This window comes from Pipistrellus hanaki (genome assembly GCF_964339955.1).
Source record: "Pipistrellus hanaki genome assembly, chromosome: 2".
Classification (NCBI taxonomy): Eukaryota; Metazoa; Chordata; class Mammalia; order Chiroptera; family Vespertilionidae; genus Pipistrellus; species Pipistrellus hanaki.
The window spans coordinates 167,493,150-167,513,849 of NC_140504.1; the positions used below are offsets into that span (position 1 = coordinate 167,493,150).

Consider the following 20,700-nt stretch of genomic DNA (forward strand, 5'->3'; position numbering starts at 1 on the left):
TGCAATAGAGAAAAACAGAAATGTTTTCCTTCCATTACGTAAATAATAAAGATATTTGATAGATGGTGGTAAAAGTTTGACAATACTCAAAGTTTAGGGATACATGTCTCTCTACCACACAAAATTGCCAAGTTGTATTAAAAAAAAAAAAAAAAAAGTAAATATTATAAAGATCTAAAACAACTTAAACATAGTTCTGGAATGAGATTATACTCACAAAAATTATTACTCTAATACTAGCATAATAATTCACTTTAGATAAATTTGCTTCATCCGGCATAATAATATAATATATAATTAAACATTAAAATAATTTTCTCATTCTATAATGTACTCAGTTTCACTGTGAAAATTGAAAAATGAGATCCTCTATTCCAAATAGAGAGAAAATCTTAATAAAAATTTTATATCAAAGAGAAGTACAGACCAATATCCTTGATGAACATACATGCAGAAATTAACAATAAAATATTATCAAAATAGATTCAACGATACAATAAAAGGACTATACAGCATGACCAAGTGGGATATCCCAAGGATGTAAGAATGGCTCAACATCTGTAAATCAATCAAGAGGATTGATTTACAGATTTACATTGATTTACATTAACAAAATAGAGAATAAAAACCATATGATCACCTCAATAGATGTAAAAAAAAGCATTTGACAAAATTCAAGATCCTCTATTATAAAACAACTCAACAAAGTATAAAAGAAACATATCTCAACATAATAAATGCTCTACATGGCAAACCCATACCTAATATAGTCAATGGTAAATAGTTAAAAGTTTTTCCTCTAATATCAGAAACAAGACAAGGTTGCCCACTATCACCACTTACACTCAAAACAGTTTTGAAAGTCCTGGACACAGCAGACAAAACAACAAAAAAGAAATCAAAGGCATACAAACTGGAAAAGAGGAAGTAACACTCTCATTATTTGTAGATGATGTGATAACTATATAGAAAAAACCCTAAAGACTCCACCAAAAAACTAGTCAAACTAATAAATAAATTCAATAAAGTTTCAAAACACAGATACCTATTGCATTTCTATACAACAATAACAATCAGAAGAAAAAAAATTAAGAAAACTATCTAATTTATAAACATAAAATACCTAAGAATAAATTTAACCAAAGAGGTGAAAGATCAGTACTCTGAAAACTATAAGACACTGAAGAAAGAAATTAAAGAAATACAAATAAATAAAAAGATATATCTTGCTCATAGATGGGTGGGCTGATATTGTTAAAATGTCCTTACTACCTAAACAAATATATACCAATATCCCTGTTAATATGCCAATGGCATTCTTCTCAGATTAGAACAACTAATCCTAAAATTTATATGGAACCACAAAACACCCCAATAGCCAAAGACTTTTTTTTTTATTCTTGAAATTTTAATGTTGTGTAGGGTTGGATATTTTCCATTAAAGATCTCAATTCAGCACCACATTGTAATGCAGTGGTAGATGTCATTCTCCTCAGCACATGCCTAGAAACGTGCCCCTTTCAAGGTTCCAAGCTGCGCATCTTGGCTTACTCAGCATTGCAGAGGAATAGGGGAGCTATTCAGTTTTGTTGATATGCTTTGTTCACTCAGACTTTTATGTTGAATTATAACTCTCTGAAATGTTTAATTTCTGTGGAGAGCAGCTACAGCGTTTGGACAGGTTCAAGCCTGGGACTAATGCCAAAGACATTTTGAAAAAGAACAAAATAGGAGATATTAAACTCTCTGAAATAAAAACTATACTACAAAGCTAGAATAATTAAAATGGCATCATACTGGTATAAAAACAGGTATATAGATCAATGAAATAGAACAGAAAGCCCAAAAATAAATCCTTGCTTATATGGTCAAATAATCTAAAACAAAGGTGGCAAGGATACACAATTAAAGATCATCTCTTTAATAAGTAGTGTTGGAAAACCAGAACAAATACATGCAAAAAAAAAAAGAAAAATTGGGCCATTTTCTTACACCATATTAAAAAAATAAATAAATAAATAAATAAATAAATAAAAATAAAAACTCAAAATAGATTAGACTTAAATGTAAGACCTGAAACCATAAAACTCCTCAAAGAAAACATAGCTAGTAATCTTTTTGACATCCCTCTTAGCAATATCTTTTAGGATATGTCTCCTTAGGCAGGAGTAGCAAAAGAAAAATACAAACAAACGGGAACTGTAGCAAACTAAAAAAGTTTTGCACAGCAAAGAAAAGCATCAACAAAAATGAAAAATCAACCTACTGAATGGAAGAAAATATTTGCATATCATATATCTAATAAAGGGTTAATATCCAAAAAACATAAGGAACTCATACAACTAAACATCAAAAAAATAAACAATCTAATTTTAAAAATAGACAGAGAATATGAATAGACATTTCTCTAAAAAGACATATAGACAACTTACACACATATTAAAAGATGCTCAACATCACTAATCATCAAGGCAATGCAAATTAAAACCACAGCAAGATATCTCATACCAGTCAGAATGGCTATCATTAATAAATCCACAAATAACAAATGCTGGCGAGGATGTGGAAAAAAGGGAAGCGTCATACACTGCGTGGGATTGTAAATTACTGTGGTATGCAATAGGCTTGTATGCATGCATATAAGCATAACCAACAGACACAGACGCTGGGGGGTTGAGGGAAAGGGGGAAGGTCAATGGGAGGAAAAGGAGACATACGTAATACTATATGTAAGACTTCAAGCAATACAAAGAAATTACTGCAGTATGAAAAACAGTCTGGAGATTCCTGTTTAAAATTTAATTTAAAATATTAAAAATAGAGCCTGGCCAGCATGGGTTGTGGGCTCAATCCCCAGTGAGAGGTGTGCAGGAGGCAGCCAAACAATGATTCTCTCTCATCATTGATGTTTCTATCTCTTTCTCCCTTTCCCTTCCTCTCTGAAATCAATAAAAATATAATCTTTAAAAAAAAAAAAATAGTTGCTACTATCCAGCAATTCCATTTCTGGATATTTATCCAAAGATAACAAAAATACTGATTTGAAAAGGCACATGCACCCCTATTCATTTCAGCATTACCAGTACTAGCCAAGATATGGAAGCACCCTAGGCATCCATTGATGATGAATGGATATAGATTTGGTATATATGTATTATTCAGCAATAAAAAAAGAATGAAACCTTGCCATTTGTGACAACATAGACGGACCAAAAGGATGTTATGCTAAGTGAGCTAAGTCATACAGAGAAAGACAAATACTGTATGATTTCACTTAGATGTGGACAAAAACAAAACAAATGAATAAACAAAACAAGACAGAAACAGACCCATAGATATATAGAACAAGATGATGGTAGCCAAAGAGAAAAAGACTTGGGTAGTGGTGGTGGGGGTGGAGGGGGTGGTGATGAATGGAAGATGGGAATCAAAAAAATTAACTCTATATCTGATCTTTTCACATAGTTTTTAAGTAAACATATAATCATCTAGCCTAAGTTGCCTTCCAGAGAGAGCACAGTAATTTTGGGAGAAAATAATATCAGCAATATAAAAAAATATATATCAGTGTTTTTTAAGCTGCATTCTGCAGAGCCCAATGAATTTTCTTCAAAGGTATGCCTTTTTTAGCTATGGGATAGGCTGGAATTCCATTTACTTATTATTCTCTTCCCTCTAACTCTAATTCTTCCCTCCACCCCTGCCCCTTCAAACAGATAAATAACATTTTTTACTTTCTTGCATAATGAAGTTTTGCTAAAGATTTTCTTTGGAAAAAAAGTGCCACTACTAAAATCAAATAAACTATCTAAACCATATAATTTAAAATTTTATATAGTTAATAACTGTTAGTAAGTTAATGATTCAACAAGATTTTTATTTGATTTTGATATTTATATATAGCTTAAAGCAATGTTATTAACAATCAAACTTTTCATTTCAGATTAAAAAAAAAAGTAAACACCTTACCTAGAATGACTAGATGATGAAGGTGGTGGTAAGTCTGGTGTAAGAACATAGAGACAGTTGTTTTTTGGCAAATGTAGCGATTTTAAGACCGTCTGAAAAAGGAAAAAGCAAAAATGCCTGTTAATTGTGCAGTGTTAATTTTTTCCTATAGTTCTTGAAAAACTGTCAATATTGTAGTTTGACTTTTCTTCTTTTGACAATTTCCTAATAGGATAATGCAGAACTACTGAACCCAAATAACCTTGTTCCTCCCATGCATATCATAAATTAGCATGAATATGAACGTTAAAATAAAATACAAATTCTTAACTCATGAAGTGATATAAATAGATAAGAACACAGTTAAGCTCATTGATGTCTTCATTAAAGAAATATATCCTTGCAACTAATATGCATTTCATTCCTGGATCTTTACAGCAAAGATTAGCAGTGTAGGTTTCCAAGATGATTAGGCCTAGAAAAGATGAGAAAAAATCAACCTGAGGAGCCACAGGCTGAGAGCTGAAGTGACTTGGATGAAATCCTTTATTAAGTGTTATTTATGTCACTTAGTTCACTTAACTCTTCCTTCAGAGAATTTTGGTTAAAGCATTCTGAAAGAATAAATTGTTCTTGAGCTACATTTCACCTACTATCTTGATAATCATACAAAATTTCACTAAATTTCTTTGCCATAAAACTGCATACCTTTCAAACCCACATCTTGATGACAAATACCTGCTAATGTACTTCAAACATTTTTGACAGCAATACAATTAAGAAACACATTTTACATCTTTACATCATAACCCAGGACATACATTTATTCAACAGATATTACTGAGTTGCCTACTCTGTACCACACCTATTCTAAACATTGAGAATATAGCAGTGGATAGAACAGTCTAACACCCCTGATCTTAGAGAGCTTACACTTTATTACAGGGGCAGTGAACCTTTTTTCTGCCAAGGGCAATTTGGATATTTATGACCTCATTTGCTGGCCATATAAAATTCTCAACTTAAAAATATAGCCTACTATATTTGGTCAAACATTTAATTAACTCACCCCCTAATGCACTGGCAGGGCCAGACAAAATGATTTTATGGCCCTTATATGGCCCATAGGTCAGACGTTCCCCACTCCTGCTTTAATAGGAATAAATAAAATATTAACTTATATAATTGAGTATTAGAAAGTGATCTCTTTTTTTTCTGTTAAACACAAAGTAGGGAAGGAGGGGTGAAGAATATGGGGGTGAGAGGTTATGTAACTTTGAACTGAGTGATCAGAGACCTTCTCATTTGAGTAAAAACCTGAAGGTATTCAGGAAACCATGAGAATATAGAGAAAAATACTTCAGGCAAAGGCAACAGCTGGGCAAAATGCTTAGTAAAGAACAAGTAGTCCAATGTAACTGAAGCCAAATGAGCACTGATAGGAGACAGGTCAGAGAAATAACAGACTTAGTAGGAACAGGAAATGTATTGAGCCATTTAGGCTCATGTAAGGGTTCTGACTTTTACTCTGAAAAAGATGGGAAGCTACTGAAGTGATATGAATGAATCATGTTTAAAAAGGATCACTTTGCCAAAGCTGGTGTGGCTCAGTGGATAGAGTGTCAGCCACAGACTGAAGAGTCTCAGATTCAATTCCATTCACGGGCATGTAATTTGGTTGCAGGCTCAATCCCTGGCCCTAGTAGAAGTGCATGCGGGAGGCAAATATTCGATATGTCATATCGATGTTTCTCTCTGAGTGTGTCCTTCCCCCCTTCCTTCTACTCTCTCTAAAAATCAAAGGAAAATATTCTCGGGTAAGGATTAACAAAAAATAAAAAGGATCACTTTGTCAGCTATGTTAAAAAGTAGATGGAAAAGATATTGAAAGAGGAGGGCAGAAGCACAGAGGAAGCTATCCTATATAATAAAACCCTAAAATGCAAATCGACACTCAATGCAGCATCTGCCCCCTGGTGGTCAGTATAAGAATCTGTGTGTGCTGCAGGGGAGCGCTGCTGAGCCAGGCTCACTGCTGGCGAGCACAGCAGCAGTGGCAGGAGCCTCTCGAGCCTCTGTGGTAGGTGGACATCCTCCAAGGGGTCCCAGTCAGACTGTGAGAGGGCACAGGCCGGGCTAAGGGACCCCCTTCTCCTCCCCAGTGCACGAATGTCATGTACTGAGCCTCTAGTACCAAGATAAGGCTGATGTTGGCTGATGCCAGTGTGATGTAGTAGAAATGATACAAGATAGTTGGACCCTGGATATATTTTGAAGATAGCAACAAAAGGATTTCCTGACAAACTGGAAATGGGTTATGACAGAAAGGAATCAATAATGAACTAAAAGATATTAGAATGACATATTGGAAGAAAAAAGTTGTCATCAATTGAAAACTGTATCAGAGGACGTCCTTTAGGGCCTGGAGGTTTGAAATTTATATTAAGACATTCAAGTGGAGAAGATAAGTAAGCAGCTGAATATATCAACCTGGAATTCAGAGAATAGGTTTAGAATGGAGATATAAATTAGAGATATCAAACTGATAGTGCATATGGATGATACTTAAAAACTATGACACTGGATAAGATCACCACTGAATTTAGTAGCGTGATCACTGGTGATACTGACAAGAGCACTAGCAGCTATCTGCTTAGACTAGGCTCAAGAGAAATGAGAAAAAAAGGAATTAGAAACAACAAATATAGACAATTCTTTGGGGAAAGTTTTGTTATCAAGGGGACTAGAGAAATAAAGTGATTTCTGAAAGGAGAGATGGGATCAAGAGAAAAATGGAAGCAATAACATCATGTTTGAATATTTGTGCAGGAAAATATTGATAATGCAGGAAAGACAGGGAAGAGTGAAGTCCTTCAATAGGCCAGAAGGGATACGGAATGTTATCAGAAATTGAACAGGACATGTTGAGCAGTAATTTTCAAGTGGTGTACTGCAAGAATTTTTAAAACATGCAATACCTGACTTATTTAGTCAGGGGGACTGACATCTTAGATTACCAAATAAGAAAATGACAGCAGCTCGGCTTGTGTCGCTCAGTGATTGAGTGTCAGCCCATGAACCAGGAGGTCATGGTTCGATTCCAGTCAGGGAATATGCTCAGATTGTGGGCTTGATTCCCAGTGTGAGGATTGCAGGCGACAGCAGATCAATTATTCTGATCAATGATGTTTCTATTTATCTCTCCCCCTTCCTTCCTCTTTGGAATCAAACAAACAAACAAACAAACAAATAAATAAATAAATAAATATATTTTAAATGACAACAGCCAACACAACAATAGCCATCCAGTGTGAATGTCCCGTCTTGAACCATAAATATATAGGTCATATAATAGAGTTACATTTTATTGGTCATGTCCACATAATATGGTTGTGTCTGATTGGTTAATTCTTGGTTTCAGAAATCCTTATATACAAGTATAGGCACCTGATTCTTTAAAAAGTCACTTTGTAGCATAAAAGGTAGGTAATTACTATTATTATTTATTTCTATAAATCAAAATTATACCTTATTTTTGTTAGATTGGCCAAAAATATTTTTTGTGTGTGTGCTACAGAATTTTGGCAATTAGTTTATATGTTCCATAAGATGAAAAAAGTTGAAAATCACTGAAAAAAGTAAGTAAACAAACACCAAGTTGGGAGCTTGTGAAAATTCTCTTGAGATTGCCTTTATTTTCTATTTCAGAAAATAGAAAGTGAGAATGGGAGAGTGGGAATGGGAAAAAGGTGTTTAAAGGTCTGAAGAGAAAATAGTCATTTAGGAGAATATACTATGACTGCCTAGCAAGCAGCATTAAGGGGCCCTCTGAAGATCAAAGTCATAAATTTAAAGATATATCAATCAGAATGATGATTATCTCCAGTCATATTTATTTATCAGACATAGAACAGAAAATGTTGGATTTGTCCAAGATAAGGATTTTTGTCAAGCAAGATCCTTGAGGCAAGAACCTATAAGCAAGTGATTATAAGACTGACCATGGGATTTAACCCATTGTAAAAAAGGAGGAGAGGTCATGAAAAATATAATGATCATGTAAAGATAGTACAAACAATGAGTTGGAAATATGAATGAGGTTGAAGGATTGTTGGTGTTAGGATACTAAAGGAAGTGAGCTAGGGACATTAAGAAAGAGTGAGAAGGAAATGGAAGCTTGAAATTAAGATTTGAGAATTGCTGTAATTAAATGATAAGCCCATGGGAACATATGGCTGATATAGGATAAATAAAAAGATCTTTATAGAAAAGCAGTTCAAAGAACTAGGAAACCAAGGTGTTGGAAGAATCATTTACAAAGATATTTAAATTACTAAGAATTAGGATAGAGAGCAACTATAAGCCAGAAATTAAAATTCAACAGAAAATGAGGGAGATGGTCTCAACAAGTAGGTGATATAATCTTTTGACATGAAATTCAAAGCTGTAACTTTTTAAAAATATATATATTTTATTGATTTTGTACAGAGAGGAAGGGAGAGAGGTAGAGAGTTAGAAACATCGATGACAGTCATCGATCAGCTGCCTCTTGCACACCCCCTACTGGGGATATGCCCACAACCAAGGTACATGCCCTTGACCGGAATCGAACCCGGGACCCTTCAGTCCCCAAGCCGACGCTCAACCGGTCTTGGCCAAAGCTGGAACTTTTTAAAGAGGAAGTAGTAATAAAGGTGTGAAAAGTGGAAATGAGGAAAATGAGGACATATAGTAGTTTCCCCTTATCCATGGGGGATAGGTTCCAAAACCCCCAGTGGATGTCTAAAACTGCAGAGACTACTAAACCCTAAATGTACTATGTTTTTTCCTATACATACATAGATATGAATTTTTTATTTCTGGAATTTTCTGATAATACCTTTGGACCACGGCTCATTCTGGGTAATTGAAATTACAGAAAGCAAAACCACTAATAAGGAGGGACTACTATATATTCTACCAGTTAATCCAGTGGTATAATTTATATTAAAGAAAATCAACAAACACTGAGAATGCTACAGAGAAACAGTGTCCTCGGGACTATAGACTTCAGTCAGAGAAAGATGGAGAAGGGAAAGTTTAGAAAAGAGGTTGACAATGAGGAATTTTGCTAATCATGCGTTAGTTCCACAGGTCATAGTGCACAGGTCTTAGGCAATTAATGGGACAAAGAATAGAGAGACATGGGCTGTGCAGAGACTGGAGATCTGAGTGAGGGGTGACATGGGATCTTAAGACTCCTTGCAGTAGTAACTGACATAAACAGTGGGAAAAGGCATAATGAAATTGGTCCTGATTGAATCAGAACAAATAATAATCTCAAGGCTGAACGCGTTGAAAAGCAAAATAGAGTTGATGTCTAGGAATTCCTCTTAACCTTGCAGATGGAAGTAGAGAAACCTGGGGAAAGCTGATCTTAGCCAGGCATAGAACATAAGGAACTCATTCTTCAGCTCTCCACAAGAGGGCCCTTCTTACTAAGTGCACAGACCTACTCCAAAGGCATTGGGATTTACTCTTGCCTCATAATAATTATGTGTTAAACAAAAAGAAATAATCTTATTATTTGCAATACACTCTGACAACTTCTATTCTTTTTCCCCCCAGTCTGGTTATAAGCCACTCAATTAACTTTACATCCCACCATGGATTGAAAAAAAGCACTGCCTTAAGTTCTGGTCTTTATGTCAAATATGTATAAGTCCTTTTGAAACTGACCTGTTATTGCTAATAGTTAACATGCAAACAAACATATAAACATAGGAAAGTTATTTTTACCTTAACTTTCATTATTTTATTTTGTGGTTATTGAAAAATGATTAGAATAAACCAAGTTATTATTATCCTTTTACCATGACATCATCCAAAAATTTTCCACTAAATCTTCTCCCTCAAACCATATATGGTATGACTATGTAAATGGATACTCTCTTTAAGTTATTTATTCATTTATTCCATCAACATTTGCTTGATATTTATTATACCAGGCACTGGATATACAATATGAAAGAAACAGACATGGCCCCTCTGCTCATGAGATTGTGATGAAGAATACTGAGATGAAAGCCACATTGTATACAAAACTCTGTTAAATAAAGTAATATTTAGGCTGAGACTTGAAGTGTGAAAGAGAGCCATCATGTGAAGAATTAAGGGTAAAGCATTCCAGGCAGCTGAATAGCATCTGTCAGGTAAAGATATAAAGAGTTTAAACCTATTAGAAGAATTAAAAGGAAGTTTACATCACTATAGCATGAAAAGTGAAAGTAGGATAGGGTAAAGATGAAGTTATAGTGGTGAAGAGAAGGTAAATAACAACATGTCTTTTTAAAACAAATATATTTTTATTGATTTTAGAGAGAGAGTAAAGGAGAGGGAGAAATATCAGTGCGAGACAGAAACATCGATGGGTTGACTCCTGTTTGCACCCTGACCGGTGAACTTTCAGTTCACAGGATGAGCCACACTGGCCAGGGCAATACAAACTATAGGGTGAGTAGCTGAAATTTTATTCAAAGAGAAATAAGAAGCAAAGTTATAACTGGAGAGTTATATAATTCAATTTATGTTTTTAAAAGACCATTCTGGCTGGCTACTGAGGGAAGAATACTAGTACACTGGAAGAATCCAAAAAAGGAAGCTGGGAAAACAATGATGAAGCTATTACATTGATCTTGGCAAGAGATGGTAACGGCCTGGATTATTAAGTGCAATAAAAATACTAGAAAGTGCCCATGATTAAGATATATTTTGGAGATAGACTCTACAGGACATACCAAAGGATTAGGTGTTGTTTTAAATGGAAAAAGACTGATGCCCAAACTTTTTTTTATTTAACAGTGGCTATATAGTGCTACCATTTATTGGAGAAGACAGTTGAAGAAATGGCAGGGAAGGAAAATTAAGGGCACCATTTTAAACATGTTAAGTTAAAGATGTCAATAAAGTATGTAAGTAAAAGAATGAATTACCAATTTGGATATGGAAATTCATAGAAGTATAACCTGGAAATAAAAATTTGGGAGCAATTAGAAAAATAATGTCATAGGAATAGCAGAAATCACCTAGTGAAAAGCGTACATAGACATAAGTAAATGAAAATTTTATGGGTAACAAAGACTATGTTCAAATATGAGAACACATAGCTTTAAGGACATTTGCAAAATGATTGCCTTTCTCTTCACACACTACTAAAAATACCATGCAAGACTGATTAATAAATGAATGAATCAATGATATAGCTGTGCAAAGTAATGCATTTGTCATTTTATTTTTGCCTAATTGTTTCCACATCTCAGTCAACACTTTATTTTTTTCAATATACGTTTCAATTAGAATAGTTAAACAGCACCACAGTGAAAGAATGGACTCTGAGACAAATCTGGCCCACTGCTTGTTTTTGTATGACCAGTAAGTTAAGAATGGTTTTTACATTTTTAAATGGTTGAAGAAAATTCAAAAGAAGAGTATTTCATGACATGTGAAGTTATATAAATTTCAAATTCCTGTGTCTATAAATAAAGATTTATTAGAACACAGTCGTGCCTAAAATATTTACTACCTGATGGTACAGAAAAAGTTTGCTGACCCCTAATATATATTACTAACTTGGTACCTAAATTTATAAATATATTGCCAACATGAAATTCCAAAAATATCTTGAAATATCCAACATCTCCATATATCAAGAGAACTCGTATATGAATATTTATAACCACAATGTCTATCAGAAACCATTGACAAGAAATGAACCAAAAGTTGAAGATTGTATGTTTGTGCCTGGATACTTAAATATCAGCTCAGAAAATTGTTTGAAAAGTGGACAATTATTTCCACTTTAAATATCTAAAACTTCAGGGTTAACTCATTTCTTTCAATCCCTCTCCACTCTTTCAATCAGAAAAAAGAAAAGTGTTCGAAATATTTTATGCCTAAGGCTGCTACTGGATCTTTAAGAGTAGCAACTACTACATTAAAATTTTAAAATATACATTTTAAAAATATATATTTTTACTGATTTTAATAGAGAGGGGAAGATAGAGGAAGAGAGAAAAACACTGATCATTGGCTGCCTCTAGCATGCCCCCTAACAGGAATCAAGCCAGCAACCTGAACATGTGCCCTGACTTGGAATCAAACCAGCACTCATTCAGTGCATGGGACAATGCCCAACCAACTGACCCACACCAGGTAGGGCAATTGCAACATTTTTTAGAAATCTTTAAATATCATTCATTCCTTTCCCCCACCACTATCCAAATAAACAACAAAAAAGAAATATTCCTACCATTTAAAATTTTCACAATTCCTATTATCTTTGTTTTATAATCAATACTTGGCATACATATATACACCAATGTGACTTCTTTCAGGCCAATACATAATTGTTCAGTAAATTATAATATTATTTCAGAGCACTTACTGGCACCCTGTGAGATTTGAGAAAAAGGTAAAGATTCTCAAAAAAAAAAAGTATCAAACTAACTGCTACAAAATAGTTAGAAATGAGTAAAATAGCCCTAACTGGATTGGCTCAATGGATAGAGCATCAGCCCTCGGCCTGAAGGGTCCCAGGTTTGATTCCGGTTGGGTGCAGGCACATCCCCAGTGGGGGGTGTTTAGGAGGCAGCTGATTGATGTTTCTGTCTCATCGATGTTTCTAACTCTCTATCTATCCCTCTCCCTTCCTCTCTGTAAAAAATCAATAAAGAAATTTTAAAAAAATAAATGAGAAAAGCATGCCACATTGTATTTCATTCATATACTGAACTCAGTTAAAACTGTTGGTTTACTATAAAAATGTACTAGCTTGAAAAACATTGTTTGCTAATTTCTTAAATTAAGTTATTACCAAATCTACTTATGTAATAATATTAATAAAAACCATATTTTATACATTATTTAGTCAACTATATAACTGGCAATTTAAGAAACTTACACTGAATGGGGCCAGGTAGATACTTGAAATATCATGAGACCACTTAATAAAAGATATAATAACTATAATGCTGTATACTTAAAATTATTACAGAATGACATGTAATGTGAACTGTAATTCAAAAATAACAAATAAATAAATAAGAAACTCACACTGTCTTCCACATCTCCAGTCTTCCAGCCTTTTAACAGCATTTTAGACACAGGTATCTGGAGTTCATTTTCTAGAATCTGTTTAATCTCTCCTGTATAAAGAAGAGACTGAATATTACTAACAAATTAATGTAATCAACACTTGGTCATATCCAGGGCTAGCATTCATGTTAGACATATCTGATGAGTGAATAACAAAAATTTCAATAATCCATGCTTCAAACCTTGATCAAACAACATGTAGCCCTTTGAAGAACTCAGGCTTCAATATCAGTTAAGAGAAAAGATTCCACAATTAACCAATTAAGTAGTTAATTAATTGCATATCAGTGATTAGAGGTTTGAAGAGAAACAATCTATTTTAAACCAATCAACTGACAATACTGATTTATATTTAGCATATGGGAGGAGTAGCAGGGAGAGTATAAAACCCGAGTCATTGCCCTAGCCAGCTGGGTTCAATGGATAGAGCGGACTGAAGGGTCCCTATTCCAGCCAAGGGCACAAGCCTGGATTGCAGGTTTGATCACCAGCAGGAGGCAGCCAACCAATGATTCTCTCTCATCATTGATGTTTCTATCTCTCTCTCCTTCTTCCTTCCTCTCTGAAATCAATAAAGAAATATATTTTAAAAATAAAATAAAATAAATAAAAACCTGAATCATTATAGGAAAAGCAAATTTCTGAAAGAATATTTGGGTTGAAGTTTCATCTTGAAAAAAAATCAAATAACTTGTCTATTCTTCGTTTTTGCATCTATAAAAGAGGGAATAATTATGCCTATATTCTCTACCTCTTAGGGTCCAAGGATGATAGGAAATAACACCAATAAAAGTAGCTGAGCCTGGCTGGTGTGGCTCAGTGGTTGAGTTGTCTTTTTCAACGGGGGGGGGATACAAGCTCCCGACTGCTCTGAACTCCAGTTTGGGGCGAGACTCGGGGGACCCAGAGTCATATGAGGAAAAACTGGACTGTCTGGCATCTGGCCAGAACAGAAGGGGGGATTTCTCTCAGAAGTAGCAGCAGGGATCATTGTTCCTGCATGGTGCTGCGGGACGTAGAGACCCCGGTACCTGATGAGCAGCCATTGCTGTTTGCTCCACCCTGGGGATTCCCTGAGACCCTGCCCCACCCAATTTACAACCCCACCCAAGGTGTGGGAAGAAACTTTTGCATATGAATGGCCTAGCCTTTTGCAATCTAAACCTAACAAACTGCAGCTAGGTCAGAGAACCCCAGAGCTGCCAAAAGAAGGCCCAAGGCTCCAGAGCAGCTGGCATTGCTTCACAACTGGGCCTTATCTGGGCACCTCCAAACCCCAAACAAAGAGGAGGAATCTGCACATCTCTCTGTAGCTCCTGCATCCAAATTAGTCCTCTGATCCTTCAAGGGCAGAAACAGAAATTCTTATAAATTTTAATTTCTCATACAGAGTTATTACAAACAAAAATCCCAATGTTTTCCCTGGTTTGAACATTCAGAAAAACTAACCGACAAAGATGTAGCTCATTAAAGCATTATTAGAACATTACTAGGCATAGTAACTGTAATTTGCTTACCTTTACATTGGAAATTACAATATTTTTACATTCACGCAGTTTTATATTCCCATGAATCCTAAATTATTACATATAACAATTCATTTTATAGATTAACATGGATATTTCAAATGTTACTGAGTATAATAAATGTCTTTACTTTTTTGTTTTTAACAGCAACTTTTCTCAAGAACTTTCCAGTTTTTAGAGAGGAGAAAGCTAAAAAAAAAAAAAAAAAAAGAAAAGAAAAGAAAAAAAGCCTACCTCAATTCTTACTCAGCAATTACTCTAAACAGATTTTGGCCTGCCCAATGGAGGAATAAGTTGCAAAAGGTCATTCTGTTTAGTCTACTACACTCCAATAAATTGAAAACAAATTTACAAATACTTTATCTGTCATTTAAGTGACAGAAAAGTAATTTTATGTAGCTTTTATTTTCCTTCAGATTTAATGAATACTTTAATAAATACATTGTCTATAGAATTTATTACCTTCTTTTAAAATCATATTGAAGAAATCTGTGACTTAAGCTTATAGTAATAAATCTTTATGATTTGTAGAAAACTGAACATGGGGGATTGTAAAGGATTCTATACTGGAGGTGTACTAATACCTTCCAAGCAGAACACATCACACTGTTACGACATTATGATCACTAGGATGAAAGCATCATGTCAGTACCATCACTACATGATGCCTACTTGAAACCAAATTATAGACACTCTCTGGGCCTCAAATTCCACATTAACTTTTTTTTTTTTAACTAAGAATACCTTTCATATCAATGCCACCTATTACCATTTTTTAAACTTAAAAAACATAAGGTGACACTAAAAGGTTAAAACTGCCCCCAAAAGAAAATGAGGCAGCCTATCTCAGACACAATAAGGAAATCAAACCTGCCACTTAAAAGAAACAAATGTACAAAAAATTATCATGGGGATTTTTCTCAAGCATAATTCTCAAAAACAAATTTCCTCCCTCTTAATTCCATTAACATTTTTGTCATGTCAGAAATATTTTACTGCCTCTATGCATTTCCTCATTTTAAGCATTATAAGCCAACAGCCCCTACAAATACTTGTCTCAACTGTAAAAGCTATTCTTTTGAGAAAAAAATCAGTTTAAAATTTTGTATCAGAGAAGGTATATTAGATGTTTCAGGGTTAGAAAGAACCCATCTCAGAAGCTGTTTAAAAACCATTTGGGATATGATTAACCCAAAAACAAGTAGTTTGATTAACCCAAGAACAAGTAGTGACTTAATGGCAAAGACTACATAAGGTAAAGCTCCAGTGCTTTTCCCTCTATAACATTCTAATCTCACATATTCAAAGATGTGGACCTTGCATATCTTGCTGTTCAAATACACAAATTTAATAAAAAACATCAGTAAGATAACACCAACAATTATTTAAAAGTTATAAATACAGTCATGCTCCACATAACAACATGGCAGTCAACAATGAACCAAATACTATGATGGAGATTTTACATATATATATAAGCAATTGTCCAACTATTTGACCAGTAGCTATGACATGCAATGACCACCAGGGGGCAGGCACTCCAACCAATAGCTATGACTTGCACTGACAATCATGGGGCAGATGCTCAAGGCAGGAGCTGCCAAGCTGTGGTGACTTGGCAGCTGCGGTTCTTGGGTGATGCACCTGGAACCAGAGAGGCGTGAGCCTGATTCCAGGATGCATCATCACCCGAGAACTGCCCTCCTGCAATTCAGGGCCCCTTGGAAAATGTCAGAGGGCCGGTTTCAGCCTGATCTCTGCAGGCCAGACCGAAGGACCCCACGGGTGCACGAACCTGATGAAGTGTCTGTTAGAATCTTTCCCTCCTTTTTATTGGGTTGTTTGGCTTAAGATTAAATTTTAAGAGTCCTCTAAATATTCTGGATACAAGTCCTTTATAAGGTGAGTGTTTTGTAAATATTTTCTTCCAGTCTTTAGCTTATCATTTCATTTTCTTAAGAATGTCTTTCAGAGAGCAGTGTAGAATTTTTATACAGTTCAATATTTCAATTTTTCTTTTATGGTTTATGCTTTTGGCATCCTATCTAAAAACAAAAACAAAGAAAACTGTGCCTAATCAAAGTCACAGATATTTTGTAATACATTTTATAGTTTTAACCCCTTACATGTAGGGTTGTAAATTAATTGGGGCTAATTTTTGTATATGGTATAAGGATTAAAGTTGTTCTTTTTTGGCATTTGGATATACATATGTTCCAGTTGCATTTGTTGCAGAGTATCTATTCCAAAACTGATTGACCAGGTATAAGTGTGTGTGTGTATATATATATATATATATATATATATATATATATATATATATATATCTAGAATCTGTATTCTGTGCCAATGACCTATATCTATTTGCTACTACCATATTATGGTTATTGCCTTAAAAGTTGATTCTATACATCAACCTGGAAGTAATAAAATGACATTTTTATAATATGGAGTCCTCTAATTCATGAACATGATATATTCTCTCCATTTATTTAGATCTTTAATTTTTTCAGCAATATTTTGTAGCTGCAGAATAAGGACTTGGATATTTCCTGCTATATTTATCCCTGGGTCATTTTTTAAAATAATATTGTAAAACAGTATTTTTTTTAAAATTTTAGTTTCTACTTGTTTGTTGCTGATATAAAGAAATATATCCTACTACATTGCCAAATTCATTTTTAAGTCTAGTCGTTTTTTGATGTAGTCCTTAAGTTTTTCTATGTATATCATCAAGTCATCTGTGAACAATGACAATTTTTCTTCTTCTTTTCTAATTTGGATACCTTTTATCTCTCTTCTTGTCTGATCGCTGTAGCTAACATGTCCAGTACTATGTCAAATAGGAGTGGTGCAAGTAGGCATCCCTGTCTTGTTCCTGTTCTTAGAGGAAATGGTTTTAGTTTTTGCCCATCGAGTATGATGTTGACTGTAGGTTTGTCATACAAGTCTTTTATTATGTTGAGATACGATCCCTCTAGTACCACTTTGCTAAGAGTTTTTAACAAGAAAGGGTGTTGGATTTTGTCAAATGCTTTTTCTGCATCAATTGATATGATTATGTGGTTTTTGTCTCTCAATTTATTTGTGATGTATCATGTTTATTGATTTGTGGATATTGTACCATCCTTGCATCCCCTGAATAAATCCACTTGGTCATGGTATATGGTCTTTCTTTCTTTTTTTTTTTTAAATTTAATAAATCTTTATTGTTCAGATTATTACAATTGTTTCTCCATTCTCCCCCCCCCTCATATCTCCCCTCCACCCAGTTCTCACCCCACCCTCTGCCCTTACCTCCCCCACACTGTCTTCATCCATAGGTGTACAATTTTTGTCCAGTCTCTTCCTGCACTTCCCATCCCCCTTTCTCACTGAGAATTATCAGTCCACTCCCTTTCTATGCCCCTGATTCTATTATATTCACCAGTTTATTCTGTTCCTCAAATTTTTAATTCACTTGATTTTTGGGTTCACTTGTTGATAGACATGTATTTGTTGTTGACAATTTTTATCTTTACTTTTTCTTCCTCTTCTTAAAGAATACCTTTCAGCATTTCATATAATACTGGTTTGGTGGTGGTAAACTCCTTCAGCTTTTTCTTATCTGTGAAGATCTTTACCTGACCTTCCATTCTGAATAACTTTGCTGGGTAGAGTACTCTTGGTTGTAGGTTTTTGCTATTCATCACTGAATATTTCTTGCCAATCCCTTCTGGCCTGCATAGTTTCTGTTGAGAAATCAGCTGACAGTCGTATGGGCAAAATACTCATTTTGTTCTTTCTATACTTCTCTATTTTAAAAATTTTTTACTCAAAGTACATATTTTAAAATATAAAGCTAGAATAAAGAAACATTTCTAATCCTGTCTAATAAAGAGAGGATATGTTAACTGATCCACATGCTATCACAAAGATGACGGTGCCCAGAGCCATTAAGAAGGGAATATGCCAATTGACTGCCCTGCCCTCAAAGATGGTGGTGCCCAGCCAATAAGGAGGGAATACCCTAATTGACTTCCTACCTTCAAAGATGGAGGTGCTCATAGCCAATAAGGAGGGAATATGCTAACTGACTGCCTCACCCTCAAAGAAAGTGGCACTCAGTTCCCTCAGCCCCGCTGGGGCAGCAGGCACACAGCAAGGCCTGGGGGCAGGCCCAGCCGCTCGGCGCACCTGCCTCCAGAGTCCCCTAATTCCCTTAGCCCCCCAGCTGCCCAGGGCCGGCCCAACATGCAGGCAAGCCTCAGATGGCAGCTGCCTAGCCACCCAGGGCCACCCGAGGCTCGGATAACCAGGGCTGGCCGAGGCTGGCGCTGTCAGTAGTGGCAGCAGCAGAGGTGTGATGGGGCATCACCTTCCCCTGATTGCAGGGTCGCCTCTTGCCTCTGAGGGCTCCCAGACTGAGAGGGGGCAGGCCGGGCTGAGGGACACTCCCCCCCTCCAGTGCATGAATTTTCATGCACCAGGTCTATAGTATATAAATAAACTATACCCATTAAGACCACAGTTTGAGGTGCTGCTTATTTAGATTTTTTAATGATTTTAAATATAATCTGGAGAGTACATAATTGTTGGCATAGAGGTAAAAGACACTTGTAAATGGACCAAATAATAATGTTACTAATGCACAATATTTGCTGTCTTTCCTCCCTAAAAATACAAGCTTTGATTGTCTTTTCATACTCCCAACATCTGTACAAGGCAGATAAGATTGCTGCTCTTTCCTTCTTTTCACATGTACTGATAACAAAAACCAACCTCTTATATAGTGCTTACTACTCAAAGAATTGCTAAGGTAAAGAAGGTTTAAGGCATGTGCCAAAAATTACAGAGTCAAAACCAGAAACTAAGTTTACAAATTCAAGACAAAAATTCATTTGAAATATCCTGAACTATTTTTTCAAGTTTAAAAAGCACTTGCTAAATTAAATGTCTTAATTATTTCCACAACTCAATATGATTCTTTTAAACTAAAATGTATCCAATATAATAAAGGTGGTTTTCAGAAATTAAAAAAAAAAAAAGAACAAAAAAATAAGGCAAATGGTTCAACTAATATAGTAGACCTATTTTTCTACTATATTCCAGAAATGGAACTAAGGCTATGCGGAGTAAACCCAGCCAAAGTAAGTTTGCTGACAGCACTGATTCGACTAACTTTATTGGACAAATACTTGTTTGTTAGGTTAAATCCAATCCACTTCTAGATCTTACAGTTATAATACACAATTCCTACCCTAAATATCATACTACTTCACACAAGACAGTAATTTCATAGAAAAACCAATAATTTAAAATTATTCAAGATTAAAAAAAAAATAGAAGGATATTATAATAAAATGAAACTGCAGCAACAAACAGAACACTAAAAACATTAACAGACCAATACATTTGCCACTAGGTGTCACTCTGATATAAAGTTCTTGGCTTGCTTTTATACTTGGTCTTTTCCAAATCTTTCCAATAACATGGAAAACTGCATTTTCTTTAAAGCATCTTTTTGCATTTTTACACTAATACATATACAAAAAAATTAGTATTTATCCAGTTCTTTAATTAAGGGTAAGTGGAACTATATCTAAAAATTAACAATTATATTACAGGTCACAAAAACTCTAATGAGTATATTTTTAAATTTTTCTATGGCAGATAAATTAATGTACATCTAAATATATACATATACTCATTTATTGAGCCATTTAATTTCTCAACAAATATTTCTTGGTGCCAAACACTGTGCTTAGATAGAGAATTTGTAGGAGAATAAGACATGTCTTTAACAAGAGAAACCTGAAACATAAAGAAAGAATAAGATACTTTAAAATCCATTTTAAAAGTCTCTATTACTTTTTATGGAATCATAGGAAACAAATCAACTTAACTATGTCTATGTAAGTCAAGAAAGGCTCCATACGAGAAAAATTTACATGAGATAATCAAAGATGGAAAGGACAAATGAAATAGAATATAGGAAATAGGAAAAATCACTGAAAGATATACAAGAATATTTATACTCTAGAAAGATCACAATAGGGAAATTATGTAAAATACAGACAAGTCTACACAATGGGGAAAATATAGTCTCTTTTAA

At 34.7% G+C, this 20,700-nt stretch overlaps 1 protein-coding gene across 1 annotated transcript in view; it reads right to left on the minus strand.

Annotated features, from left to right (window-relative positions):
• The window catches only part of FAF1 (Fas associated factor 1), a 292,045-nt gene that overhangs the window by 207,718 nt on the left and 63,627 nt on the right, over positions 1 to 20,700 (minus strand). The window contains exons 5-6 of the mRNA XM_084872908.1: positions 13,039 to 13,130; positions 3,970 to 4,061 (exon numbers count right to left, since the gene is read on the minus strand). Coding sequence (XP_084729034.1) covers positions 3,970 to 4,061; positions 13,039 to 13,130 — 184 coding nt within the window. The remainder of the gene's footprint in view (positions 1 to 3,969; positions 4,062 to 13,038; positions 13,131 to 20,700) is intronic.